The sequence below is a fragment of the Erinaceus europaeus genome, chromosome 15 (assembly GCF_950295315.1).
Source record: "Erinaceus europaeus chromosome 15, mEriEur2.1, whole genome shotgun sequence".
NCBI lineage: Eukaryota > Metazoa > Chordata > Mammalia > Eulipotyphla > Erinaceidae > Erinaceus > Erinaceus europaeus.
Genome location: NC_080176.1, coordinates 85,092,475 through 85,119,800, shown reverse-complemented (window position 1 = coordinate 85,119,800; position 27,326 = coordinate 85,092,475). Strand labels below are relative to the sequence as shown.

At 48.2% G+C, this 27,326-nt stretch overlaps 1 protein-coding gene across 2 annotated transcripts in view; it reads left to right on the top strand.

Moving 5' to 3' along the window:
- Positions 1–3,756: 3,756 nt before the first annotated feature.
- Positions 3,757–27,326, top strand: part of RTTN (rotatin) — a 137,719-nt gene continuing 114,149 nt past the window's right edge. For both annotated transcript variants that reach the window (XM_060174034.1, XM_016188531.2), the window contains exons 1-11: positions 3,757–3,915; positions 5,412–5,599; positions 6,564–6,750; positions 8,817–8,906; positions 11,708–11,798; positions 14,050–14,164; positions 14,879–15,029; positions 16,764–16,929; positions 18,791–18,972; positions 23,684–23,799; positions 26,691–26,861. In XM_060174034.1, coding sequence (XP_060030017.1) covers positions 3,870–3,915; positions 5,412–5,599; positions 6,564–6,750; positions 8,817–8,906; positions 11,708–11,798; positions 14,050–14,164; positions 14,879–15,029; positions 16,764–16,929; positions 18,791–18,972; positions 23,684–23,799; positions 26,691–26,861 — 1,503 coding nt within the window. In that variant the 5' untranslated portion in view covers positions 3,757–3,869. The remainder of the gene's footprint in view (positions 3,916–5,411; positions 5,600–6,563; positions 6,751–8,816; positions 8,907–11,707; positions 11,799–14,049; positions 14,165–14,878; positions 15,030–16,763; positions 16,930–18,790; positions 18,973–23,683; positions 23,800–26,690; positions 26,862–27,326) is intronic.

Here is a 27,326-nt window from a genome sequence, read left to right as displayed (position 1 = left end):
TATGAACTAAGCATGGTGTATTGCATTAAAGCAAGGAACACTCAGGGTGGGAGATAGCATAATGGTTATGCAAACAGGTTCTCTGTGGTCTGGGAGGTGGCTCAGTGGATAAAACCTTGAACTCTCAAGCAAACAGACTCTCATGCTTGAGATTCCTAAGTCCCAGATTCAATACCCCGCACCGCCATAAGCCAGAACTAAGCAGTGCTATGGTGTTTCTCTCTCTCTCTCTCTCTCAAAAATAAAATAAAGAAAGAAAGAAAAGAAAAGAAAAAAAGGAACTCTGGGGAAGGAGGGAAGAGGGAAGGGTGGGAGAGAACTGTGGAGTCCTGTGTTGTATAATGAAATTATACTCATGGAGAAGGACTGCACTGTAAAGCACTAACCCCCTCAATAAAAAATAAGAAATAATAAAAAAAAAACTCAGCATAATAAATATCCAATACCACAGAATAGTGGATGAATTGGATTATAAACAGTATTATCTAAGTCCAATGTCAAGGGGAGCCTCCACTGTGCAGCATATATGAGGCTCTTTTTCCTGCAGTCTTAAGTGGGGCCACAGGCGGGGCTCTATGGAGCCCCTTTAATAAGAGCACCAACGCCGCCATTTGTAAGAGCTCCACCCTCATGATCAATGCACTTCCCAAAGGCCTTCCCTCTGGACATTGTCACCTTGGGCTTGAATTTTAACATAAATTCAGGACACATTCTGCCTATAGCAAGGGGTCTTCCTCAGTTTAATAGATTCAACCATAGCTGGAAGTAGTTACAATAACTACATTTTAAGTAGTTACAATAACTTTTTTTTTTGCCTCCAGGGTTATAACTGGGGTTCCTTAACAGCACTATGAATCCACTACTCCTAGTTGCCATTTTTTTGGATAAGACAGAGAGAAATTGAGAGAGGAGGGGAAGGTAGAGAGGAAGAAAGATAGACACCTGTAGAACAGCTTCACCACTTATAAAGAAACCCCCTGCGGGTGGGGAGCCTGGAGCTTGAAACGGGATCCTTGTGTGGGTCCTAGGGCTTTGTACTATGTGCACTTAACCTGGTGTGCCACCACCCGACACTCATAACTACTTCTTCCTTCCTTCCTTTTGTGTTTTATTTGATAGGACAAAGAGTAATTGAGAGGGGTGGGGAGAGAGAGAGAGAGAGAGAGAGAAATCTGCAGACCTGTTTCACTTCTCATGAAGTGTCACCCTGTAGATGGGGAGTGGGGCTTGAACCTGGGTCCTTGCACATGGCAATGTGTGTGCTCCACTAGGTGCGTCACTATCTGGTGCCCATAATAACTACTTATTACAGATGGCCCTAGCATCATGCTCTCTCTCAATGACCTACTTTGGACTTCAAGCAGTTCCTGCAATAGATAGATGCTATTAATAACCCCAATTCTTTTTATGGAGCAGAAACGACCCAGTGTAGGCACATTTATTCCTCCCCTCCAAAGCCCTTTCCCCTCCTTCATTTCCTGCCAACATGCTGGGAAACTGTGCCAATGCAGTCACATCTGCCATGTTGTCCCCTCAGGCTACTGCTAGTTCCCACGAGAGTTGGGACATTCTCAGAGTGCCTGTTCAGCCATGTTGTGCCCTCAGGACATTGTCTATATCCCCACGATATCTGGAGTGCTCTGGTTACTCCTCCCCCCTTCCATTCTCACGAGAGTTATCATCCTATCCTGGAGTGCTATGGTTACTCCTCCCCCTTCCCATTCTCACGAAAGCTGCTCCTATAAAATCCCTTCTTCTTCCGCACCTCGCTCTCTTGCCGGCGCTCCACTCTGGTGTTCTGGTGTTCAGACACAGGAAAGGTTACTGCGTGAGGCGGCCATTATCTCTACCTCCACGTGGCCCAACCTGCTTCTCTAACACCCAACTCTGAGGTGCCAGTGCAAATAAAGATTTGTGTTTCCTCTTCGTTCCGGACCCTCTCTCTCTCTTCTCTGCGGCCCGCGCACTACAACATCTGGCTCTACAACACCAACATAACCCCCTTTGTGGAAATCTAGTTTGACTGTAATATTCTGACCTGCTGTTCAGGTAGTAAGAATGTGTTTTCAGAGCGGTGATTCTGAGGGGCTTCTCTCAACGACTGTATCTATAGAACTAAGGTCACTACATGGAAAGAAGTCAGGACCGTACTCTCTTCCCCCTTACAGTTGTGGAGAACCCCGCTCGGGGGGTTAAGGGTCAGCACATTAAGTGAAGCAAAAGGAGAGGGAGAGCAGGAATGTTGACATTAGGGCCTGAATTGCCACATGTGCAGCCCAGGTTCAAACCTTAGCACCACATGGGAGGTGCTATGATAATAGAAGAAGTTCTAGTGTTGTGAACTTTGTCTTTCTAGCTGAGTGGAAAAGGAATGACATTGTGCACACTTCCATCGTGTGTGTGTGTGCGCGCCTTGGAGTCTCTGAGATCAGACTTATTTCTAGAGTGAGGAAATAAATACTTAAAGCATCCTTCAGTATGTAAGATGTCCGTCCTCCTCTCTAGCCTCTTCTTAGTCCTTCAGTGTGTTGCATGCAATGTTATTAGCCAGTTAGTATAAATGTTACTAGCCAGTTAGTATAAAGTTATTAGCCAGTTAGTATAAAGTATAACTCAATATTTTCCATTATATATTAAACTATTTTCATCGATATTTTTAAAGTTTTATTTAAGAGAAAGAACTGGAGAAGACATCACTCTGGCACATGCATTGCTGGGGATCAAACTGGGCGTCTTATGTATGTAAATCCTGCACTCGACCACTGTGCCACCTCCTGGGCCACACCAATATATATATTACCATAAGTTAGCGTTTAATTATTATTAAAACTATTATAAATATAATAAAATTTTTCTGTATACCCACACAGTAAGCTACCACCTACTTTTTAAGCACAGTTGAAAATATTTGATCTTGAAGCTCAAAATCCCAGAAGGTGTAGTTGCAAACTAGGATGCCATAACAAACAAACCAACAAACACCAAATAGCTGAGCCACCGTTTAGAATTGTTTCATCTTTATCTGTCTGGGTCCATCTCAGTGCAAAAGTCAACTGTGGTGGCCAGAAAATGCTGATTCACCTCTGCCTTTTAAATTTATTATTTATTGCTATTAATTTAAATTCTTCAGCTTCTCCCCCTCCCCTCTTTCGTTCACTTAGTTCCCCCCTCCATCCCCCTCACCTCCTCTCTTCTCTTTTTTCCTTTTCTCTCCTTGTTCCCCTTCCCTCCTTTCTTTTTGTTATTCTTGTTGACACTGAGAAGGTATCCAAGGCCACAGTTCCCTTTGCTGGTGCATCCACTGCACAGCTGCCCAGCTAAACTAAGGTAGGAACTGGAAGCCACCAAGTGCGGGGAAACTTTAAGAAAACCACACAAAGGCCGTGTCCAGGGCACCGAACCTCTGGGTTGGTGGTGATGGACGAGCCCCGGCCAGACAGCAGATACCGTCCGCCCTCTCCCCGCTCCCCAGCCCGCGTTGCGGCCCCGGAACCCTGGGCGGGCCGGCGCTGGGGCGGACCCGGAACCCCAGGAGGGGAAGCCCAGCGCTCCAGGGACTACAAGTCCCGACAGGCATCGCGGCGCAGAGCGAGTCCCGCCGGGGCTTGAATCCTCATTCTTTCGGGTTCTGAGCCCTCCCACCCCGACTGCAGGGTAGGAACCGCGGCACAGTCATTCGAATTCTCTTCTGTGGTGGCGTGGGGGACCGAGTGCGGCGGTCCTCACGCCTCTTCCTCTATGGGGAGGGTCTCTCAGACGAGGCGGAACCTTCCGTCGACAGGCGGCGTTTCCGGGGCGGACGGTGTTTGTGAGCGGACGCGGTGGCGCGGCAGTTTAATTCTCCGTCGGCGGTGGCGGCTGCGGTGGCGATGGATCGCGGCGACACGGTGCTGCCGGGGCTCATCAGGAAGCTCGGTAACGCTCCGAGTGGCCCCGAGTCCGAGTCGCCGCCCTGAAGAGGCGGAAAGGGACCTGCGCCGTCACGTTCCCGAGGCCGGCTGTCTCCCCCGGGCACCCCGGTGTCACCCGTGTGTCCCCGGGAAACGCCGCCGGGCTGACGGTCTCTGCGGGAGGGGCGGGGTCTCCGGGGTCACCCCGAGTCTCAGGGTCACCCGGCGCCCCCGGGAGACACCCCCGGCGTCAGCTTTCCGCTTCGTCCCACGTGACACCCCGATGTCCGGGTGCATCTCAGACCTCAGGGTTCACCCCAGGCCCTAGGGTGCCACCACCTTGTGTTGGGGTGCAGGCCGGGTGTCGGGCCAGCCAGGCCGTAGGGTGCTCCTTGTGTTGGGGTGCAGGCCGGGTGTCCGGCCAGCCAGGCCGAAGGGTGCACCTTGTGTTGGGGTGCAGGCCGGTGTCGGGCCAGCCAGGCCGTAGGGTGCTCCTTGTGTTGGGGTGCAGGCCGGGTGTCGGGCCAGCCAGGCCGTAGGGTGCTCCTTGTGTTGGGGTGCAGGCCGGGTGTCCGGCCAGCCAGGCCGAAGGGTGCACCTTGTGTTGGGGTGCAGGCCGGTGTCGGGCCAGCCAGGCCGTAGGGTGCTCCTTGTGTTGGGGTGCAGGCCGGGTGTCCGGCCAGCCAGGCCGAAGGGTGCACCTTGTGTTGGGGTGCAGGCCGGTGTCGGGCCAGCCAGGCCGTAGGGTGCACCTTGTGTTGGGGTGCAGGCCGGGTGTCCGGCCAGCCAGGTCGTAGGGTGCACCCAGGGTTCGGCGCATACTAGGACTCGAGGCCACCCATGTGTGGATACACCCCGGGTTTTCGGGGTGCAGCCCAGTTTCGGGGTACATGCTAGGTCTCAGGCCACCCAGGCCTCTGGATGTACCCCAGGTCTCAGGGTTCTCGCCAGATCTAGGGTCGCCTAGGTCTTAGGGTGGACCCTGTGTTAGGGTGCACACGGTGCCTCAGGGCCCCCAGCCCAGGGCTTAGGATGGACCCTGACCTTGGGGTGCACAGCAGACCTCTGGATGTACCCCAGGTCTTAGGGTGCACATCGAGTCTAAGGCCCCAGATCTTAGGATGCGCATTGAGTCTCAGGGCCCCAACCCAGATCTTAGGGTGCACACCGAGTCTCAGGGCCCCCAACCCAGATCTTAGGGTGCACACCGAATCTCAGGGCACCCAGATCTTAGGGTGCACACCGAATCTCAGGGCCCTCAGATCTTAGGGTGCACACTGAGTCTTAGGGCCCCCAGATCTTAGGGTGCACACCGAATCTCAAGGCCCCAGATCTTAGGGTGCACACCGAATCTCAGGGCCCCAGATCTTAGGGTGCACACTGGCTCTCAGGGCCCCCAGATCTTAGGGTGCACACTGAGTCTTAGGGCCCCAGATCTTAGGGTGCACACCGAGTCTCAGGGTCCCAGATCTTAGGGTGCACACCGAGTCTCAGAGCCCCCATTAACACCCCCCTCCCCAGGGCACCCGCTGGCGGAGATCCGGGAGCGCGCCCTGCGCAGCGTGGTGTCCAAGGTGCAGCTGCGCCTGCTCAGCCCCGCCGACCTGGTGCAGGAGCGCCTGCTGCTCGCCCGCCTGCTCGACTGGTTCAACTTCCCCGCGGCGCCGCTGCAGCACGAGGTGCTGGGCCTGCTGGGCACACTGGTGAAGGTAGGGCCCCCGCACCCCCGTCCCGGACTGCGGGACTGCATGCCACAAGCATAGGACTGACAGACAGACAGGGAGCTGCGGTGCACAACAGGAGCCTGGACCCCTACTCCCCACCTGCCGACACCCCGCACTCTGCACACCCTTCTCTCGTGGCCGGTACACTAGCATTTCATCGGAGAGTGGCCTGCTTGAGTTTGATCTCTGGCTTTTTATTTCTTTATAGACCAGAGCTGGGGAGAGACCTGGAGCTCGGCTCTGACTGACCCCGGACCTGAACTCCAGTGCTCTGTCTACCCTACCACCTTCAGGGCACTGGCCTTTCTTTTCTGTTTATTTTTTTCTTGGTTTAAACAAATGCATTTTATTTAATTTTTTAGTGAATTTTTTATTTTTTAATTTATTTTCCTTTTTGTTGCCCTTGTTGTTTTATTGTTGTAGCTTTTATTGTTGTTGTTATTGATGTTATTGTTGTTGGATAGGACAGAGAGAAATGGAGAGAGGAGGGGAAGACAGAGAGGGGGAGAGAAAGAGAGACACCAGCAGACCTGCTTCACCGCCTGTGAAGCTACTTCCCCTGTAGGTGGGGAGCCGGGGGCTCAAACCAGGATCCTGATACTAGTCCTTGCATTTCATGCCATGTGCACTTAACCTGCTGCACTACCACCTGACACCCTATTTACTTAAATTTTAAATGTTTACTTTTATTAGTGATTAATTACAGAATATCAGGGGTATGATTCCACACCATTCCCACCACCGGAGTTCTGTGTCCCCATCCCCTCCATTGGAAACTGCAGTGGTTCTCCCAAGGTCACAGATATGGATTGACTATTATTTCTATAACTGTCTGTCTATTTGTCTTCTCCCCATTTTTTCCTACGGTCCTGCCTTCTCTTCCTGCTGAGTCACACCTACACCTGGGAGTCTGACCTGACAGGCTCCTGGAGTTCTCGTCTTCTTTCAGCATGCTCCTGCAGCCCAGCACTTGGTGGATCTTGGAGCCGTCGAGTTCTTGTCCAAGCTTCGCCCTAACGTGGAGCCGGACCTACAAGCCGAGGTTGATGGCATCCTCGATGGACTTTTCCTTCTTCCTGCAGAAGATACGCAAGAGTCAGTGCCGTATTCCGCTTCCTACCCAGCCAACCAAGTGGGTAAGGCTTTTGAATCACTTTGATGCTTTCTCTTCGAATGGCAACATGTTGCCTCTAGTGGCTCATTCTAAGCAGCCTTAGTTGATTAAAACAAAATACACCCCCTTCCTTGCCTTTACTTAGTTGTGGATACATGTATGTTCATTGCTTTTCTGGTACAAGGCCTAAAATAAGGGAAAAGAGATGAGTGATCTTTGTGAATCAGTTTGACAGATTACGTCTTGAGCAATGACATTCGATTTCCAGAGCTCTCATTGCGTTGTGCCCTGCGATAACTTATCCTTGCATTTTGGGACTATGCTCTTGACAGGGATATGATGAGATGTGCCCTAGCTCATGATTTTTTTTTTTTTCTTTTTGGGTTCAGAGCAAAGTGAGACAGTACAGCTGAGCTGAAACACAGTGGGGTATTTCAGTCAGAGTCACGGAAGTGCGTGTCTGAGTTCATGTTGTGCCTTGGCTGCCCTGTGCCCTCGATGGGGCCTCATCACTTGCCCAGAGCTTCCTGGTGTTCAGTCCTGAAACACTGATCTCGCAGGCAGCTGTGAGGGCTGAGTGTCTGCAGGGTGCTTAGCACAGGGCGTGGTGCACCCTGAGCACTGACTGCCAGCTGCTACCACTCTGTTCTTGTTAACTGGTGCCCAAGTTGATCTTGGCCATTGGAGCTGATTCAAAGAAAGCAAGCTACCCCTGAGATGCATGTGGCTGAGTGGCAGAAGTGACAAGAGCTTATGTTTCTGCCCATTTTATATGCTAGAATAGACTTTTCTCTAGTTGGATTTTTTTTATTTTTTTTTTATTTTTATCAGAGCACCAGTCAGCTCTGGTTTATAGTGGTATGGAGGATTGAACTTGGGACCTTGGAGCCTCAGGCATGAGAGTCGCTTTTAGAACCATTATGCCGTCTACCCAAAACATCCTTCCTCTACACCAGCACTGGCCTGATCGCTGCTCTTAGTGAACTCTTTTTTTTTCTTTTTCCTCCAGGGTTATGGCTGGGCTCGGTGCCTGCACCATGAATCCACCGCTCCTGGAGGCCACTTTTTCCCCCTTTTGTTTTCCCCCTTGTTGTTGTAGCCTTGTTGTGGTTATTATTATTGCCCTTGTTGACGCTATTTGTTGTTGGATAAGACAGACAGAAATGGAGAGAGGAGGGGAAGACAGAGTGGGGGAGAGAAAGATAGACACCTGCAGACCTGCTTCACCGCCTGTGAAGCGACTCCCCTGCAGGTGGGGAGCCGGGGGCTCGAACCAGGATCCTGACGCCGGTCCTTGAGCTTAGCGCCACCTGCGCTTAACCCGCTGTGCTACCGCCCGACTCCCTATCTTAGTGAACTCTTAAGTGAGTTCAGCTCTCATGCGATTGTGAGTTTGTCTTCTACACAGAGTGTGTTCTAGTCCCTGTGGAGCTGTAGCAGAGATGAAGGAGACTCTCCTTGCGGGATGTCCCCTGTGGATATTTGCCGGTGAGATTAGACTTGTGCTCTAGGACTCAGCTCTAGTTGTCTGTGTGAAAATCGGCAATTTCTGCTCTGAAAACTTCAGACCAAAAGTGAACAGAAGTGTTCCTACCCTTCTCCTCATTCTCATTGTCAACTGAATGTGGAGCCAGCATGTGATAGGGAATTGTCAAGTGCGTGAAAAGCAGTGCTTGAACCCTTTGTTTTGGAACAACTTCAAAAAAAAAATTATAATGAAAGTTGACATTTTTAGAGACCATATAATTTGAGTAGAAGGAGGGAGATGGACTATGAAGAGATGCTCAGTCTTGAATCTGTATCCGTAAGGGATTCTTTATGTATGCAGTGAACGTCCCCAACCTAGCAAATGGAATTCTGTTAGCAGGAGAAGAGGGGGACAAGCTGTCAACTTGAGATGAGCTCAGCAGCCCCATTTCCCACCTCTTGATAGGGAAACACGGACCCGAGCGTTCTTTTCCTCGTCTTAAAAACGATGTAGAAACTTGACTAATGTAGAAGACAGTGGTAGCTGAGAAGAGTAAGTTTTTACTTTTATTCAACAATCAGCTAGCAGTATAGCACTATTTCTTTTCCTTTTCATTTCAGAATTGCCCCAGCAACCCGCAATCACAACAGGATATTTTCCTCAAGATAAAAGTAGCTTCCGGCAGGTAGAAGTGGCTCCACGACCCACGGGTGTGTATTTGGGGTGTGACCCCTGGGCGTGGCCCTGGTCAGTGGGAAGTGAATGCGCCCGTCCTCATGCTTGTGAAGACGTGCTGTAGTCAGACTCAGCTGCCTTTCCGTATCTGACACGGCTCTGGGCTCTGGGCGGAACAGTAGGCTTGCTCTCATGCAGCCATCCTGGTCAACCTCGTGGTCAAACTGGAATGTTTCTTTCCACTGCTTCAGACCGTGTTGGCATGCAGGGTCTAGGCAGTAGCATCCCCTGTTGCTCTGACTGTGTTTGGGCTACCCTCTGGGTGGGTGGTAATGACGGCAGAGGCTGCTTCATGCCCTGTCTCACTTCTGTCGTGCCCCACACAGTGGTCCTCTCTGTCTGACTCCTCCCACTGGCCTCCATCCCAGTGACATCCACTCGACTGAAGGGCTCTCTCTCTCATTGCCGGCCTCTCCCCGGAGCCCCATCCAGGTCCTTAGTCTGACTCAGTCCCTCTCTGCTCAGTGCCACCTCTCCTTTTTTCTTTTTTCTTTTCTTTATTTTTAAATATTTATTTATTTATTCCCTTTCGTTGTCCTTGTTGTTTTATTGTTGTAGTAGTTATTGTCATCGTTGTTGGATAGGACAGAGAGAAATGGAGAGAGAAGAGGAAGACAGAGAGGAGGAGAGAAAGACAGACACCTGTAGACCTGCTTCACCACCTGTGAAGTGACTCCCTTACAGGTGGGGATCGGGGGCTCAAACCAGGATCCTTATGCCGGTCCCTGCGCTTTGCGCCATGTGCGCTTAACACGCTGCACCACCGCCCGACTCCCAGCGCTACCTTTTCTTTATTTTCTTTCTTTACTTACTATTATTTTTTAACTAGAGCACTGTTCAGCTCTGGCTTATGGTGGTGCGGGGGATTGAACCTGGGACTTTGGCGCCTCAGGCATGAGAGTCTGTTTGCATAAAACCATTATGCTATCTACCCTCCGCCCCCCAGCGCTACCTTTTCTAAGAGACCTTGAGGATATTGTGCCAGCGATCAGTTGCTCTCCATGTTTAGTCTTTTCCTGACACGTGCTGTGATCTGCAGCTGTGCTCATTTGCTTCTTGTTGGTGTCCTTCCTTTAGAACTTGGTGGTGGTGAGGACACTTTAGGAAACATGCCCGCCTTTCAAACTCAGCTCCAGCGTGCAGAGGATGCTGGGAAAGTGTTGAACACTCAGGTGCCCATTTTTTGAATGGATAAATCATTACAGAGTCCTAGGGAAATTTATATTATTTTTTTATATTTAGTATCTTTAGCTTTATTTTATAGGACAGAAAGAAATTGAGAGGGAAAGGGGAAGGGATGAGGAGAGAGACAAAGATACCTGCAGCCCTGTGTCACCAGTCATGAAGCTTCTCCCCTGCAGGTGGGGACCAGGGGATTGAACCCAGGTCCTTGTGCATGGGTAACACCTGGCCTCTATTTTTCATTCTTATCATCAGTTATTTATTTATTTTTTTTGAAACAAGGCACTGATCAAATCTGGCTTGTGACAGTGCCAGGGGTTGGTCCTGGGACCTTAGAGCCTTAGGCATGCAAGGCTTTTGCATAACTACTATGTCGTCTGTGTGCCCTGAAAGTGATGCTATGAATGCCTCTCCTTTGCTGGTGGAAAATACTAGCCCAAGGAGGAACAGAAAACTTGTATCAGCTGTTAAAATATTTTACCTTTTCCTTGTAGAAAAGTTTTGTGAAGACTGGTGGGGGAATTCTGGTGTGGTGATTGCAAGCTGTTTGTTTTTTTTTTTTGCAGGGGGTGGTGGAGGTGCAGGTGGTCTGGCTTTTGTGTGTGTGGACTTGAGTGATAGCGAGTGACACCAGAAAGGAGGGAACGTAACCCAGGGCTGGCAGTTGTGGGTGGCTGAGTGCAGCTGCTGACAGCATGAAGGGAGGTAGACACGGCCCCCTCTTTCCTGGTTGGTCTGCATGGGCACCGAGTCCCATTTGGACATACCTCCACGTGCCCAGTGTCCACGGTCCTTCCCGCCACCCACCTCGTCCTTTCCCCCCATGAACATACATCCTGCCTTCCCATTGGCACTTTGGAAAGCAGCTGTGCTGTGTTTGGGAGTCTCACCGTACTGCTGTGTGCAACCAACAGTTCCTCGCTCTTTTCCAAGCCTCTGGCAAAGAAACTGTTTGCATTTTGCAAAGGGCTTCTGGAGATGCTGTTTCTCAGTATTGCCACCTCCACTTACACAACACAAGATCTGTGAGAAAAGAATTTGATGGGGAGAATTTCAGTTGTGTTGGTGTCTCAGGTTTCTGCTAATCTGGTTTGAGCACTGACATTTGATCTCCAGCCTTATGGCCCTCAAGTCTTCAAAGAGGCTTAAGCATCTAACACCACTTAGGCTGTGTGGACATGGCTAATTAGATCTGGTGACATGGTGACGTTGTGTCATCATTTTCTTTGATTTCTCCAATTAAAGATCTCATCTATATGTCAGTTCCTTTTATGGTAAACTTCACCTCTAAGTCTTGGCCAGCCCTGGGGGTGGGGTGGGGGAAGAAAATTAAGTGTCATACAACAGTGCTGTGTATTGTTGGCTCTTGTGACAATAATATTCTGATTCTACTTAACTGATGACTAGAGAGCCTGGTTATTTATCTTGTGAGGGAACATTTGCTGCTGGTCTTACTTGGTATACGTGAGGTTGCCACACGAGAGAACTTGTTGAGAGGGCTTGTTGGAGGTGAAGCTGGCCTGTTAACAGTGTGCTGTTTGACTCTTTGATGCCTAAAGTTCTTCTTTTTTTTTTTTTTCTTTTTTCTTGACAGTAAATCAGACTGTGAAGTGTTTAAAGTTTTCCACGTTTCCTTGGCTCCCTCTGAGCACAGCTGACAGGCACGTGCTCTCCTCTCATGAAAGGTACAGTGTCTGATGCACCACGAGAGTTTTGGCCCCTTGGCAGCCATCTTCTGAGGGCCATCACAGCTGGGTTTCAGCGGGTGAAATGGGACTAAGTGACCGCGGAAGGTGGTCATGATGAGCTGCAAGGCAAGAATCGACTCTCCACACTTCAACAGCCAGATGGCTCTTAGCTGCCTAGTCAGACTGCATATTCATCTACTCTTCCTCCCTCTCTCTTTCTCTCTCTCTCTTTTCCTTCTTGTGATTAGAATCTTGTGCTGGTGACATGAATCATCTCTTTTTTAGACAGAGACAAGACAGATAGACACACACAAAGAGAAAGGGAGAGGGAGAGAGAGAGAGACCATAACACCAAACTTTCCTTCAGTGTACTGAGGACTGGTTTATTTATTTATTTATTTATTTTCCCTTTTGTTGCCCTTATCTTTTTATTGTTGTTGTAGTTCTTATTGTTGTTGTTACTGATGTCATCATTGTTAGATAGGACAGAGAGAAATGGAGAGAGGAGGGGAAGACAGAAAGGGAGAGAGAAAGACAGACACCTGCAGACCTGCTTCACCGCCTGTGAAGCAACTCCCCTGCAGGTGGGGAGCCGGAGGCTCGAACTGGGATCCTTCTGCCAGTCCTTGCGCTTTGCGCCACGTATGCTTAACCCACTGCGCTACCGCCATACTCCCCTGAGGACTGGTTTGAACCCGGGTCTTGCACAAGACAAAGCAGCACACTTTCCAGGTGAACTGTTTTGCCAGTCCAGTGACATATATATATATATATTTAATTGTAATGCTTCTTAAAGAACCTTTATTATGAGAGAGAACCAGAAAACTGTTGAGATCTGGCATAAGATGGGATTGACCCTGCAGGCTCTGGGCCATGAAAGTAAGCTTGTGCTCTCTCAAGCTGAGCTGTTCCCCAGTTCGCCAGTCACTGCTTATGGCCTTATGGCCTTGGCTAAAATGGTGAAAAAAAGCCAAACAGAGTTTCAGTCTGTGTAGCAGAAACTGTGCAGCTACATGGGCTTTGCCAAGAGGAAAACCGGAGGATATCGGGTAACCACTGCTTTAGGCTTGTGTGATGACTGTTCATCGTTGCTGCCTCCAGAACACATAACTGATTTATGCAAGTTAGAAGAGTGCTTTGACTTTCTTACTAGTCAACTTAATTTACTTGCTGAAACCTTAATTACAGTGAATGGACAGCAAGATGCCAGTGGGTGTGATTCAGTGATTTTTGCTCATAGCACTTTTTTGTTTCTTAGGACATACATGTATGCATATGCATATATGTGGGGCTGAGGGAGAGAGGAAGAGGGAGAGAGAGAGATAAGAACAGGCATTGCTCAGCTCTGACATTAGTTGGTGCCAGCGATCTTGATGCTGGTGTCTGGGGCCTCTGACTTGCCAGTCTTGCTCCCAAAGGCTGAGCTGTCTCCCCTGCCCCCCTCTGGTGGCCCCCAAAGCGTCGTCAGTTCTTTGGAGGTGACGTGCTGAGGAGATGGTGTGCAGGCCGGGCGAGACAGGGGTGGGGCTGCTTTGACCTTCGTCAGAGCCTCTGAGGAAGAGACGTCCTGGTGCTCATGTCTGCATGGTGGATGGGGAACCGGAGCTGAGGAGGGGGGGGTGTTCAGTTCTTTGGGTGAGAACTACCCATCTCTAGGAAGGCAGATACAGTTGAGGGTGTCTTCTGCGTGGGGCAAGGGGGGATTCCCAGCCTGAGTGACCTACACCGGGAAGACATACAATTCCCAGATTCAACGCTGTCTTCAGCAGGATCTTCCTGTCTGTCAGATTTCTTACTTCACGGACTTTGACATCCCCTGCATTCCTTACACTTGTGCAGCGCACTGGCCATTCGCACAAAACACCACGCAGTCCCTGGCCTTGAAGAGGGTCACGGGGGATTCACAGTCAGCTTGCAGTTTTCACACCACAGACTGTGCTAAGTGGCGTTGTTTGCTGACAGAGACGGGGGTGGGGGTGTTGGGGGGGCACTTCCCTGGCGGAGTGACCCGTCAGCTGAGGCCTGAAGGATCAAGCACAGAGTCCTTACGCTGCTGTAGCCAGCGCCCTCTCTCTCTCTCTCTTTTTCCTTCTCTCTCTTCATCAGAGCGCTGCTCAGCTCTGGCTTATGGTGGTGAGGGGGACTGAACCTGGGACTTTGGAGCCTCAGGCATGAGAGTCTCACCATTCTGCTATCTCCCCCCGTCCTGCCACCTCTCGCTCAACGTGAACGCCGCTCTGTCCTCCAGCTCCCTGAGAAGCAGCAACCACGCTCTGATCTGGAGCACGTGCGAGCTGCTGAAAGACGTGATCATGCAAGACTTCCCCGCAGAGATCTTCCTGCAGAGACCAAACATCGTTCAGGTGTGTCCCTTTGGCAATCGCCGAGGACTCTGCCGAGTAGGAGTCCTCCCGCGCCGCCATCTTGGCAAGTGACCCTCCAGCCACTTTTTCACTCACTCCTGCAAGGAAGTGGTCCCTTGACACCTGTGTGAGCACCACACAATTCCCCTTTGTGGGTCACCTGAAGGGGAGAGCAGGCTCTGGAAACTGAGGGTGGAGGTTGGTGGGGAGGGTGTGTCAACCCTTTCAAATGTTGCCGCTGTTGAACTTGGCCTTATGTGATGTGGGCCCTGTGTGGTAGGGCTTCCCTGCTTTGAGCCACCTTCTCATTTAGTCAGAGAAGCATAGCAGGAGAAACAGGAGCACTGGAGAGGCCCCTAGTGCCATAGCTCCTCCCATGTGCCCGGGTTTGAATCTGGGCTGTGTCATGGCAAGGCACGCCCTGTCTCATGGGCTGTCTAACCCAGTAAGCAAGCTTTCTTAAGGTTTTCTTTCTTTCTTTCTTTCTTTCTTTCTTTCTTTCTTTCTTTCTTTCTTTCTTTTCTTTCTCTCTCTCTCTCTCTCTTCCTTCCTTCCTTTCTTCCTTCCCTCCCTCCCTCCCTTCTTTCTTTATTTCTCTCTCTCTTTTTACCAGGGCACTGCTCAGCTCTGGCTGATGGTGGTGTGGGGGATCGAACCTGGGACTTAGGAGCCTCAGGCACAAAAGTCCAAGTCCCTTGCTGCCCTTTCCCCTAGAGCCTTTTATCTCTGCTGAAACTGGCCTTTGCTGGAGACGGGAAGCATCGCCTGGCCTTACAGTCCGTGTCCTGCCTGCAGCAGCTCTGTGTTTACTTGAGAAACAGACTCAACTTTCACCGAGATCCTGGGTTTTTCTGTAGTAAACAAGGTACTCGCGTCCACTCACTCATTGCCTTGCGGGAGGCGCTTGCAGTTTCTTCTAAAAATGTGCTGTTGTACTTGCTGTAATATAGACATTTTCTTCTTTATTTTCTAGCCTTTATTTTATCGCTCTAGGCCACGTTTTTGCTCCGTTCCAGAGACAGAGAGGGCTAGACAGGCACCGCATTCCTGGAGTTTTCTTCTGGCACCGGGGCTTAAGCCTGGGCCTTGCGCATCACAAGGCGTATGTAGGATGAGCCCTGTCTCTCTCTGGTGCACTGCGCACACATTGTCACACTCCCTCCTTTAAATGTGTTAAAATGATCAATGTGGAAGAACAAGTTCTATGAGTGATGTAACCTTCAGGAACCCATGATCCTATGCTTATTAAAAAAAAGAGAGAGAGAGATTTATGTGATCTCATATGAGATAGAGTGTTTGGGGGGCCGGATGGTGATGCACTGTTAGGACACGCTTTACCGTGAGCAAGGACCTGGGTTCAAGCACCTGGTCCTCACTTCAGGAGCAGCGAAGCAGTGCTGTGGGTCTCTTTCTCTTCCTCTCCCTACCTTTTCCTTCCTTCCCTTTCAGTTTCTCTCTATCAAAAAAAAAAAAAAGAAGGAGAAGGAGAAGGAAAAAGTGTTTGGGGTGTATGTGTCTGTACTCTCTCTGTCTCTGTGTGTGTGTGTGTGGGGGGGGTGGGTACCAGAGCACCTCACAGTATCATTCGTGTTACCAGAGATCTCCCAGTATCCTCAGACACCAGTTGCAGATTTCTATGGTTCATTTTCCCTTCCTTCCTTCTTTCCTTCCTACCTTTGTATTTTTTTGGATAAGAGACTTCTGCAAGGCCTTTTTTCTCCCATGCCCACAGTGCTGCTGGGAGGTAGGGTCCAGGATCCTGAGTCCACTATCCCAGTTACTGTGGGGGTTGTTTGGCTTGAGAAGTAGCTGTGTGTATTATGGGAATGTTTCTGTTCAACACGTCTGACAGCAGTGTCAAGTTTTCAGGAGACAGGCACCACCTAATGGCCAGACAGAGCCCTGAGCTTCCGAGCAGTGTGTGCAGTGTAGGATTTCTGAGCACAGACACAGTCAGGGTGCATGCTAAGCCTCTGTGATTTGCCATCGTACCTCGCAGCTGATCCCTGTTCTGTCCAGAGCCTCACGGGTCCCCTGCTGCTTGGACATGCGTGCTTTGCAACAGCTTCGTGATAGGCAGAGCTCAGAGGCTGTGAGGTGCCTGCTCCCACTGGCATTCACATCTTGCAAATGGGTGAGAGCAGAGCCCTGGTGGGTTCCCCAGTTCTCAACAGGAAAGGTTACAATGTTGATACGATTACCTAAAGATTTGATTCCACACTGACAAGTATCGAAAAGTATCAGGGCCTGGGAGATGACTGGGTGGGGGTGGGGGAGCCCCCAGATGGCAGAGAAGTGCTGTAGCATCTCTCTGTCTCTGCCTGTGTCTCTCTGTCTCTTCCCCTGCCTGAAGTAGAGAGGTTGAACACATTGGCAGCCTCTACTTTGATGTTGTGTTGGGCTGTCAGAAAAGTCATGGCACACTTTTGCAAACGAAGATCCATCACAGCTTTGCCGACAGCCCAATAGAAGCATTGCTACCACCTTAACTTGGTGAATAATTTTTAGATTTATTTATTTTTTTTGAGGAAGGACAGTAAAGACACTGCTAAGCAATTGCCCACAACTAAGGGACCCTTCTGTTGACTCGTTTCTCCAGATACGGTGTCCCAGAATTCTTCTCTATCCTACTGCCATGAAGTGAGAGTCACTCAGCACTCCCAGAACCCTTCCCCGGGAAGCAGCAGCCCAAGGCCTTCCGTGGTCGGACGCACCGGCCAGCGGCCTCGAGGAGACGGGCAGGACTGGGACGCGGTGTCCTCCAGGTGACGGGGGTGCAGGCTGCGGTGGTGGCTGGTGTCTGGCCTGTGCGCTCTCAATGTAGATGGAAGCAAGACATCAGTACAGGTTTCAAGCCAGCCAGAAAACAGTGGCCTTTAACTCTTTTGTTCAGGAACCGCAGTATACGCTGCCTTGCGACTCAGAATACTGTACACAGTCAGTGCTCAGTGTGTGTGTGTGTGTGTGTGTGTGTGTGTGGTCTGCTTGCCACAACAGTGCTCATAGACTCGTGCTCTAGTCCGGCACTTTCTGCTTTGTTAACAAAGAACCATGGGGCCAGCAGCATGGGACCAGCACACCTGCCTTGCCATCCACAGAACCCCATTCCAAGCGCTGGGAGAAGCTGGGTGCTCTGGTGTTGTTTTCACCGGGCTGGCTTCACGGGCGGGTAACAGACGACCAGGGACTCATGGTTGAGCTGTAGGCAGTATCTCTTTATTCATGCAGGACGCACCACAATCTAAGCCGAGCTAAGCTAAACTCAAGTACCCTAAAACTCACAATGCTGTCTTTATATATACTTGCCAAGTAGGGTGGAAACAGGATGTGACATAGAGAGGGTGGAGAGAAAAGTGACTGGTGAAAATCAGAGTGTGACAAGGAGGGGGTGGAGCAGGCGAGAATCCTATCACTGAACCACCAATGCCCTGGAGGGAGGGTGGTGCTTGTTAACAGCGGTTATGTAAATAGAATGCAGTGGTTATGTAAATAAAATAGTGTTAAGCAGGGGGGATTTAAACCAAATGAAACAGAAGGGGTCTCATGCATACCAACACTCTGGCATTGTTTCTTCTCTCCCCATCTCTCTGTCTCTCTGTCTCTGAAAAAGTTGACTTAGAACAGTGAGGCAGTGAGGCCCTGATGATGACAAACAATAATGACTTAGGGGCTGGTTGGTTGGTGGTGCACCTGGTTGAGCGCACATGGTACAATGCGCAAGGACCCAGGTTCAAGCCCGCAGTCCACATCTGCAAGGGAGATGCCTCAGGAGTGGTGAAGCAGTATTGCAGGTGTTTCTCTGTCTCTCTTCCTCTCTGTCTCCCCCTTTTCTCTCGCTATCTAGCTTGTCTCTATCCAATAAATAAGGATAATGTATATATTTTAAAGTAATGGCTCTGACCCACTGCTTTGTTTTTGTCAGACATGATTGGAATCTGATCTAGTTTCAAAACGTGACTTTTAAGTACTTGGCGCCTTTTGATACCCATTTTTGTAAGCCTAGTCATCACTTACTTTTTAATTTTAATGAGCAGTCTCTGAGCAATCTATTCCTCATCATGCTTTTCTGGTATTTTCTAGCATTCTTGGGTTGCTAACATTGTCTTATTTACAGCGTTTGGTGAAGGTCACAGAATATCTAGGATGTTCTCTGAGCTATTTCATTTTGCCCTTAGGAGTTCATGATGGACAGACTTTTTGATGACTCTGCTTGCCTGCCTTCCTTTAGAAATGAATGGCTTATCATGGACACAGTTGTAGAACATCAGTTTCTAAAAGCAAACTATAAGTGCCTTGTTGGTTTCATTTACAGTTTGATGCCATCTTAAAGGAACTTGAAAATAAAGTGTTCTGAAAAGTATTTGTTTGTTAACACGAAAGAGAACCAGTGTGACGGCCAGGATTGAACCCCAGACCTCATGCCTCAGAGTCCAAAGCTTTATCTAACACTGTTCCGTCTCCCAGGCTGCTCTTTATGGAACTTAATCTCTTGTGTGTGTGTGTGTGTGTGTGTTTATCTGACTGGAAACAGTGCAGGAGACAGTGTTACGTGTGTGCAGGAGGAGGCAGGTGATTGTCTCTCTGGGGGCCATTGGCTCACTCAGGTCACCCTGTGTGATTTTGCAGCGGAAGCAGCAGCCGCACCCATGTGCATTCCAGGCTGTCTGTGCCTTCTCCTCTGGACATGGCCCCTGTTGAGCTGCCTGAGCTGGAGGCAGAGGACGCCCTGGAGCTCCAGTTCAAGCAGCTCAGTCTCCCCCAGCTCTGTGTCTCCATCCTCGAGTCAGCGGTCCCCCTCCTGAGGACGGGTGAGTTGCTTTGGAAGCCATCTTCCATTCCCTTCAGTCTCTTTCTTTTGTCTGGTTTCTAGAACTCTCTTTCTGTTCTGCACTCACTATGTGCGTGAGGATCTACAGAGTCTCTGTTCACTTACCACTGGGGGTACGATTCCCAAGAACTGAAGAAGATCTTTGTTAAGGTCGACTGGCATGTAGGTGCCGTGGAGCACCGTTGAGATAGAACGTCTCTTCTGCGTGTGCCTTCCACTTCTATGTGGCTTTTTTTTTTTTTTTTTTTGGTTAAGGTTTATTAAATTTGCTGAGAAACAGCAGACACAGAGAAGCAGGTTGCAGGGTTGCAGGGCGGGGGAGAAACCAGCGCACTGCTCAGCTCTTGCTGAAGGTGGTGCTGGAGATTGAGCTAGACCTGGGGCCTCGGGCATGCGGACCCTCAGGGCTACTGCCGTGCTGTCTCCCTGGCTCAGCGGGAACATCCCCACTGTGAGCCCTGGCAGAGAAATGCAGTGAGTGTATGTTAGGGAAGATGGACTGGCCCACGAGACCAAAGTAGAAGTGCTCTGATTTTTTTTTTTTGTTTGTTTGTTTCCTGTGAGAAACTTTATTGAGTTGCTGTCTGTTGTTCACTCTTCTCATCTGGTTCTCACTTATGCAGTGAGATTCCTCATCTTGATTCTTAGCCTTTACAGCAATTTAAAAAAAATATTTATTTATTTATTCCCTTTTGTTGCCCTTGTTCTTTTTTTGTTGTAATTATTATTATTGATGTTGTTCGTTCTTGGATAGGACAGAGAGAAATGGAGAGAGGAGGGAAAGTCAGAGGGGGAGAGAAAGACACCCGCAGACCTGCTTCACTGCCAGTGAAGCGACTGCCCTGCAGGTGGGGAGCCAGGGGCTCGAACCGGGATCCTTACGTCAGTCCTTGCGCTTTGTGCCACGTGTGCTTAACCCTCTGCACTATCGCCCGACTCCCATAGCAATTAACATTTTTCTTTTTTTATTTTGGTGCAAAGCGCAAGGGCCAGCATAAGGATCCCGGTTCCAGCTCCGGCTCCCCACCTGCAGGGGAATCGCTTCACAAGCGGTGAAGCAGGTCTGCAGGTGTCTGTCTTTCTCTGCCCCCCTCTGTCTTCTCCACCTCTCTCCATTCCTCTCTGTCCTATCCAACAACAGCGACATCAATAACAACAACAATAACTACAACAAGTGCAACAAAAGAGAATCAATAAATATTAAATCTTTTTATTTATTTATTATTGGATAGAGACAGAGAGAAACAGAGAGGGGAGGAGAGGATAGGGAGAGAGACAGAGAGACACCTGCAGTCCTGCTTCACCACTTGTGTCCTCTGCAGGTGGGGACCGGGGGATTTGAACCTGGGTCCTTGTGTGCACTGTAATATGTGCTCTTAACCAGGTGTGCCACTGCCTGCCACCCCCCCACCCCCGTAGCAATTTTTTTATCAGAAAGCAAAGAAAACAAACATGAAATAAACAAATAAAAAAAACCATCAAATATTCTGGAGTTTTTTTTCTTTTTGTTTCCTTGCTCTCACGTGTCCTGGCACCCCCCCCCCCCCCCCCCCGTGCAGAGCCCCTGCTGTGCACCCAGGCATGTCGTTGTCACTTTGGCACAGTGAGTAGAGAGAGCAACGACGGCGGCCGATGTCCAGTCGCCTATAGGGGGTAGGCAGCGGCTTCTGCGCCTTGAGTCCCTGTGAGCTCCGTGGCTTCCCTGACTTTGCGTGGGCTCTTTGCTCGCGCTTTGCAGCCCTGCTGGATCTTCCTCCGGAAGGTGGTTACTGCCCTTGTCCCTGCAGCACGACGTGGAAATTGAGACTCAGATTGACTGAGAATCTCAGCCATAATCAGACAGCTCACAACAGAGAATTGAACCAGGCTTCTTTTCCAGCCAAAGTCTATGTGGGCTCTTCAGGTCTGAGCATTTTGCAAGGTCAGGAGTTGGAAACCATAGTAACTTTTGCTCCCTTAAATCTATGCATGGACAGTAGTTGATATGGCTCGTCAGAGAATAAATCCAAGCTCACAGTGTTCTGCCTTTTTTTATTTATGCCCATAGAGTAAAATAATAAAAATAATAATCTTACCCCCTGCTTGCACTTTTTTAAAAGTCTTGTAGGATTTGTTTTTCATTTCTCTTTCTCTCTCTCTTTTTTTGTGCATCCAGGGTTATTGCTGGGGCTCAGTGCCTGCAGTATGAATCCACTGCTCCTGGAGGCCATCTTTTTTTTTTTTTTTTGTTATTGTTGTTGCTGTTACTGCTGTTGTTGTTGGATAGGACAGAGACAAATCGAGAGAGGAGGGGAAGACAGAAAGAGAGAGATAGACACCTGCAGACCTGCTTCACCGCTTTGAAGCGACCCCCTTGCAGGTGGGGAGTGAGGGCTTGAACTGGGATCCTCGTGTGAGTCCTAGTGCTTTGCACTATGTGCGCTTAACCCGCTGTGCTACCACCCGACTCCCTGTTTCCTGTGGACCCGCAGCATTTTTTTTTTTCTTATATAGAAGTGATGGTGAGGAAAATAGGGGGTAAGTAGATACATCTATGAGAAACAGTACTTAAAAAAAAAAAATTCTGGTGGGAACATCCCCTATCTGATTGTCTGAGTAGCTCTGCTTCTGGGAGATCAGAGCACACATTAACTCCTGCACTAAGGATGTGAGATGCCGGAAAAACTGAACCCTGGCATCATCAAGGATATGTGTTTGTCTGCCTGGCCTACAGAGCAGAGCAATTTCAGATGTAATGATTCTGCATTTAACCTTTTCTTGATATGCTGTAAAAAGTCAGATTGATAATTAAAAAGCGGAGTCTTGGTACATAAAAATTTCTAAATGTTCCTTTGCCCTTTTGTGGTAAATTACGGCACAGTTTGAGATCGTGCGGTATCTCACAAGAGATCACTAAGAGAACTTGCTCCAGCTGTTCTAAGGAATCCATTAATCTACAGTGCTCAGGATCTGCTAGTCTGCTTTGCTGTGATCCTTCAGACATTGGCCTTTGGCATGTGGGCATGAGTGTCTTGACCAAGTGGTTTCCCCCTGAGAGTTACGGAGTCAGGGACCCCTACTTTTCTCTCCCTGCAGACAGCATGGTCCTGAGGGTGTGGCCCCAACAGCTGAGTTTTTCTTGGAATTGTGTTTATACTCTAGAAAGTAGAGGCTGAGCACTTGTTTCAGGTGGGATTTCTTTAACAGATTCCAGCTTGGACTTTGATTTAATTGCTTTAATTGCTTCTTCTCAAGTTAAGTTTGCTGGGCAGTTCCTGGGGTGAAATGTGAAATGTCAGTTTTTTTTTTTTCCTTTTTGCCTCCAGGTTTATTGCTGGGGTCTGATGCCAGCATGACAAATCCCTTGCTCCTGTGGCCATAGGACAGAGAGAAATGGAGAGGGGAGGGGAAGGTAGAGAGGGAGAGAGAAAGACAGACACCTGCAGACCTGCTTCACCGCCTGTGGAGCGACTCCCCTGCAGGTGGGGAGCCAGAGGTTTGAACCGGGATCCTTGCTTGGGTCCTTGTGCTGTGTACTATTTGTGCTTAACCTAACGGTGTGCCACCGCCCGGTCCCCAGAAATACCAGTTTTTGATGAGGAGTAGCCTTGTGTTTCTAAATAGGAATTAAATTAATCGTTTACTGTTGTCATAGTTGGGGCGCCAGTATGCTGGGCTAGCTTCGCGGCTGGAGACAAACGATCAGGGACACAAGGCTGAGCAGAGAAGCTGTATTTCTTTATTCACTAACGAACGGTTCAAAAAACTAATCTAAACTAATCACAACCCAAATCTGACTTACATCCTTCTCCTTCGGTGGCAGCATCAGGAATCGAAGAAGTATGTAGGATAGGGGGCAGGGAGAAGGGAGAAGCGCGAAAAGGCAAAGACTAAACCACAATCTCCCGGAGGCAGGGGGAGTGAGACCAAACCAATGTAACAGAATGACCATGTAAATAGACCATGACGTCAAGCAATGTAACAGAAGGGATCCCAGAAGCAGAACTAGAAGCAAACCAACAGTTTACAGATGTATGTGTATATATAGATGTACATTTATTTTTTATTATTTATTTATTTTTTTAACCAGAGCAGCACTGCTTAACTCTGGCTTCTGGTGGTGCTGGGGATTGGACCTGGGAACTCAAGCGTCTCAGTCGTGAAAGCCATGTCCCTAAGTATGATATTATTAAGATGGCATTGTGTAAACACACGCAGAATGTGCCATCTGTGGATTTGAAAAATAATACAGTATTTTGTTTAAAGATTTAGTTATTACTGAGAGAGAGAGATTGAGAGAGAGGTGTAGATAGACTATGAACACCACTGTGGCACATGCTGTGCTCGGATTCAAACTCAGGCCCCTGTGCCCGCAAGCCCTGAGTTCTTCCGGTGTCCTCTCCCAGCCACTGCCTCACTGCCCCTGGGACGTTGTGCTACGCCCACCCAGAGTCTTTCCTGCTGAGCAGCACATTACACTTGTTGTGGTGAAATGTATGATCAGGGTCTTTCATGGTGGTGTGGCTTCTGACTTCCATATTTATTGTCTGTCACCGTAATCCTAAAAAACGCCAGCTACAACATGCAGAGAGAGAGAGAGAGAGAGGGGAATCTGGGAGGTGACTGGAGGGCTGAGCAGGATGGTCTGTGCTTTGATGCCTCTTTGACAGCTAACTCCTGTGTCTTCTCTCGTTCTGTGTTTGTGTCTCTAGGCAGTAGGCAGATGCTGATAAGGGTCCTGGAGCTGCTTGCAGAGGACTTGATCCTAATCGGCGAAGCCCTTTCAGCAGACGTCTGGGATGACAACAGCCTTTTTGCTGTCGATATGGTGAGAACATTGTCTTCCTCGGGATACAGGTCCTAGGATTGGGGTTTGCTTTTTCCCTCTGTCCTTTGGAAGTTGGTTTTCATCGCTCATTAATTCTGGAAAGCTGTCATTTAGATACAGCCATGTTTTGGGCCTTGTCTAGAGCAGATATTGGTTGCTCTTCGTGGGGCAGTGTCTGTCAGCCAGAAGCAGGCCAGTAGGGACGCTTCCAGTTTCTTTTCTCTTTTAAATCTTATTTTATTTGTGACTTAACACTGATTCACAAAACTGTGAGATAACGGTCACTGTTCTGCACCACTCCCATTGTCAGGGATTGCCCCCCCCCCCAATACTGGAAACTGCAGTAGCCTTCCCAAGATTGCAGACATGGGCTGACTATTATTCTATAACTATCTGTCTATAATCACATATATTTGGCTATGATTTTTAAAAAATTATTAGTGACTCAATAATTGATTTACAAAATTAAAAGATAACAGGGCTGTAATTCCACACTGTTCCAGCCATCTGAGTTCTGTATCCCCATTCCCTGCATTGGAATCTGTAGTTGTTCTCCCAAGGGTACAAATATGGGTTGAATATTATTTCTATAACTAGCTGTCTATATATATTTGCCCATTTTTTCCCATATGGTCCTGCTTTCTCTTCCTTTCTTTTTTTAAGAAGTCTTTTAAAATTTATTTTTATTTTATTTATTAGATAGAGACAGAGAAATTAAGAGGAAAAAAGGACATATATATATATATATATATATATATAGAGAGAGAGAGAGAGAGAGAGAGAGAGAGACAGAAAGATACCTGTAGCCCTGCTTCAACACTTGTGAAGCTTTCCCCCTGCAGGGGGCGGGGGACCAGGGGCTTGAACCTGGGCCCTTGTGTACTATAATGTGAGCATTTAACCAGGTGTGCCACTGCCTGCCCCCCTTTTCTTCCTTTCTAAGTCACACCTACACCTGTTACTACTTCCGAATGTCCTTCCTTTTTTTTTTTTTTCCCCCCCTCTTCTCTTTCTGGGTCCTGATAGAGTTCAGAGCCATCTGGCTATCTTTCCCTATCATTTCATTCCCTCTGGGAATATGGACCAAAATTCTTTTTTCGCGTTGCAGAAGGTGGGAGTTCTGGCTTCTGCAGTTGCTTCTACAATGGACATGGATGTTGGCAGGTCCATATGGGGGGCTTCTAGTGTCTGTGGTAACATTCCTTTCTTTTAGCAATTGAACTAGAAAGTGAATTTTAAAAACACTGAGTTCTTGTGACTTAATTCTCTGGTTTTGGTTATTTAGTGTTTTAAAGATTTTATTTATTCATGGGAAATGATAGGAGAGAGAGAAAGAATGAGGCCTTGCACGTGTGTGATTTTACCTCTGCATGTCAGCATTTTAGAGAGATAGACGAGACCGATGGAGAGATACCACAGCGCCAAAGCTCCTTCTAGTGCATCCTATACTCCCCCCTAACCCCCTCCCCCCAGTATTGGGGGCTTGAACCCGGGTCCTGTGCACAGCAAGGCAGGCGTCTTCTGTCATCTTCTTTCTGCTTGAAATCATTTGTCATCTTCTTTCTGCTTGAAAGATGCAAACTTCATCCTCTGATATGCTTATATTCTGTGAAAAATGGGCACTTTGCTTTATAAAATGAGAACTCTGTCACCTTCTCGCTTACGCTTGACTTGTCAGAAATGGAAGCCACATTTATTCGTCATGAAACTATCTAAATAGCCTCTTCTCTTAACCACTTTTTCCTGCTTATAGTCTAATATTTATTTAATACTAATACCCATTCAAATCCACTTTTTCCTTCTAATAGATCTTTAGGAGAGAAAGTATTTTGCAGTAGATATAATGCATTGATTGATAGTCTTCAATTTCCTCACCTATAGAATCAGGATAATAATTCTCAGTCTTAGTCTTTCTCCAGTCCTTAAGGCTCTAGCACTGTTTTACAGTGCTTTTAGAAGATTCTCATATGTTGAGACTCTTCAGCAAGTGAGTTTTTCTTTCAAAGTGTGAAGAATGTTTTATCAGTTGCTTCTTAAATTAACTTACATTTTCTTGGCTAGAGCATTTATCTGTAAAAAAGTTTGTCACTCACTTTTAACTTTTGGCTGCTGGTCTTTTATGATTCAAAGGATTATTTTTACTTTAAAGGTTAAATTTTCTGTACAATTGCCAACTGGTATGCTGGGAATATTACATAAAGCAGCAGTGCTTGAAGTGATATTTGATTTACTTTTGCTTGTTTAAGAGACTGAATGACTCCCAAGGAAAAGTCTCTTTGGGCTCCATGTTAATAGAGGAAACACTAATAGGCTTTCTTAATGTTCGTACTTCTGCTAAGTTTAAAAAGAAAGATAAAAGATGTGCATTTGTTGAGTCATGAAAGGAAGGAAGAAAAAGGAGAGAAATTGAAAGGAAGGAAGGGAGGTAAGAAGGAAAGAAAGAAAAAAGAAATGTTATCAGTTCAGAACTTGTCAAGTTCAGAATCTTGTCCAGGTCTCTAGATCTTTCCATATTATGCTGATTGACAGCAGTCCTGTCTAGAGCTCCACCACTCAGCTTATGAGCATAACCCAAGCCAGCTATCTCCCTTGCACTCACTGAATATTTTTATTTTCCGTTTTTGTGTTCAGACCGAGGCCTTGTCATACTGGAGGAAGATTTTGGTGATGTGCAGAAGCTTTTTAGTTTGATGCCGCCCCATTCATTTCTGATTTTGTTTGCTTCGCTGTTGAACTCGAGAAGGTTTTGGTGATTCTTCCAGATGGGAAGACACTTGTGTTTAGTTCTTACTACTTAATTACTATCCTGAATGGCTTCCTGTGGCTGAACATACATACACTGCCTGCTAACACTAGTTGTTTCTCCATTTTGTTTTTTTAAATGTTTGCAGAAGGAGAAGCTGCTCATGGTGCTGGGGTCCGTGGGCGACACGATCTGTTACCACAAAAACAACGCCGACTTGGTGCACCCGGAGGCCGTGCTGGCGCACCACAGGATGGCCTTTGTCAGCGTTTCACTCTTCTCTGTCCGCCTGCTGCAGACGCTTCTCCCCGTCGAAAAGGTGAGGCAGGCCTCGCAGCAGACCTGCACCGAGAGTCGCCAGTCAGTGCCTTGCGGTAGAGGCCTCTCTCCTCTGTCATCTGTGCCTCTGTGTGTGCATGTAGCACCTGTGCAGGGATGACTTGGGACACAACAGCTGAGACATGGCTGGCATTTTTGAACAGTTTTGATGTATCATTTGATAGAAAAAAAAGGAATTAAAATGCATTAATTCTGTGGTCCAAGGGATGGTGCAGTGGATAAAACATTGGTGCAGTGGTAAAACATGAGGTCCTGAGTTCAACCCCCGGCTGTATGTGTACCAGAGTGATATCTGGTTCTTCCCTTCCTATCTTCAAAACATACAAACCACCACCACCACCACCACCACCACCACCAACAACAACAACAACAACAACACATTAATTCTGTAATAGCTTTTTTCTTTTAAAGGATCCTTAACAATATGGTGTAACATGTTTAGAAA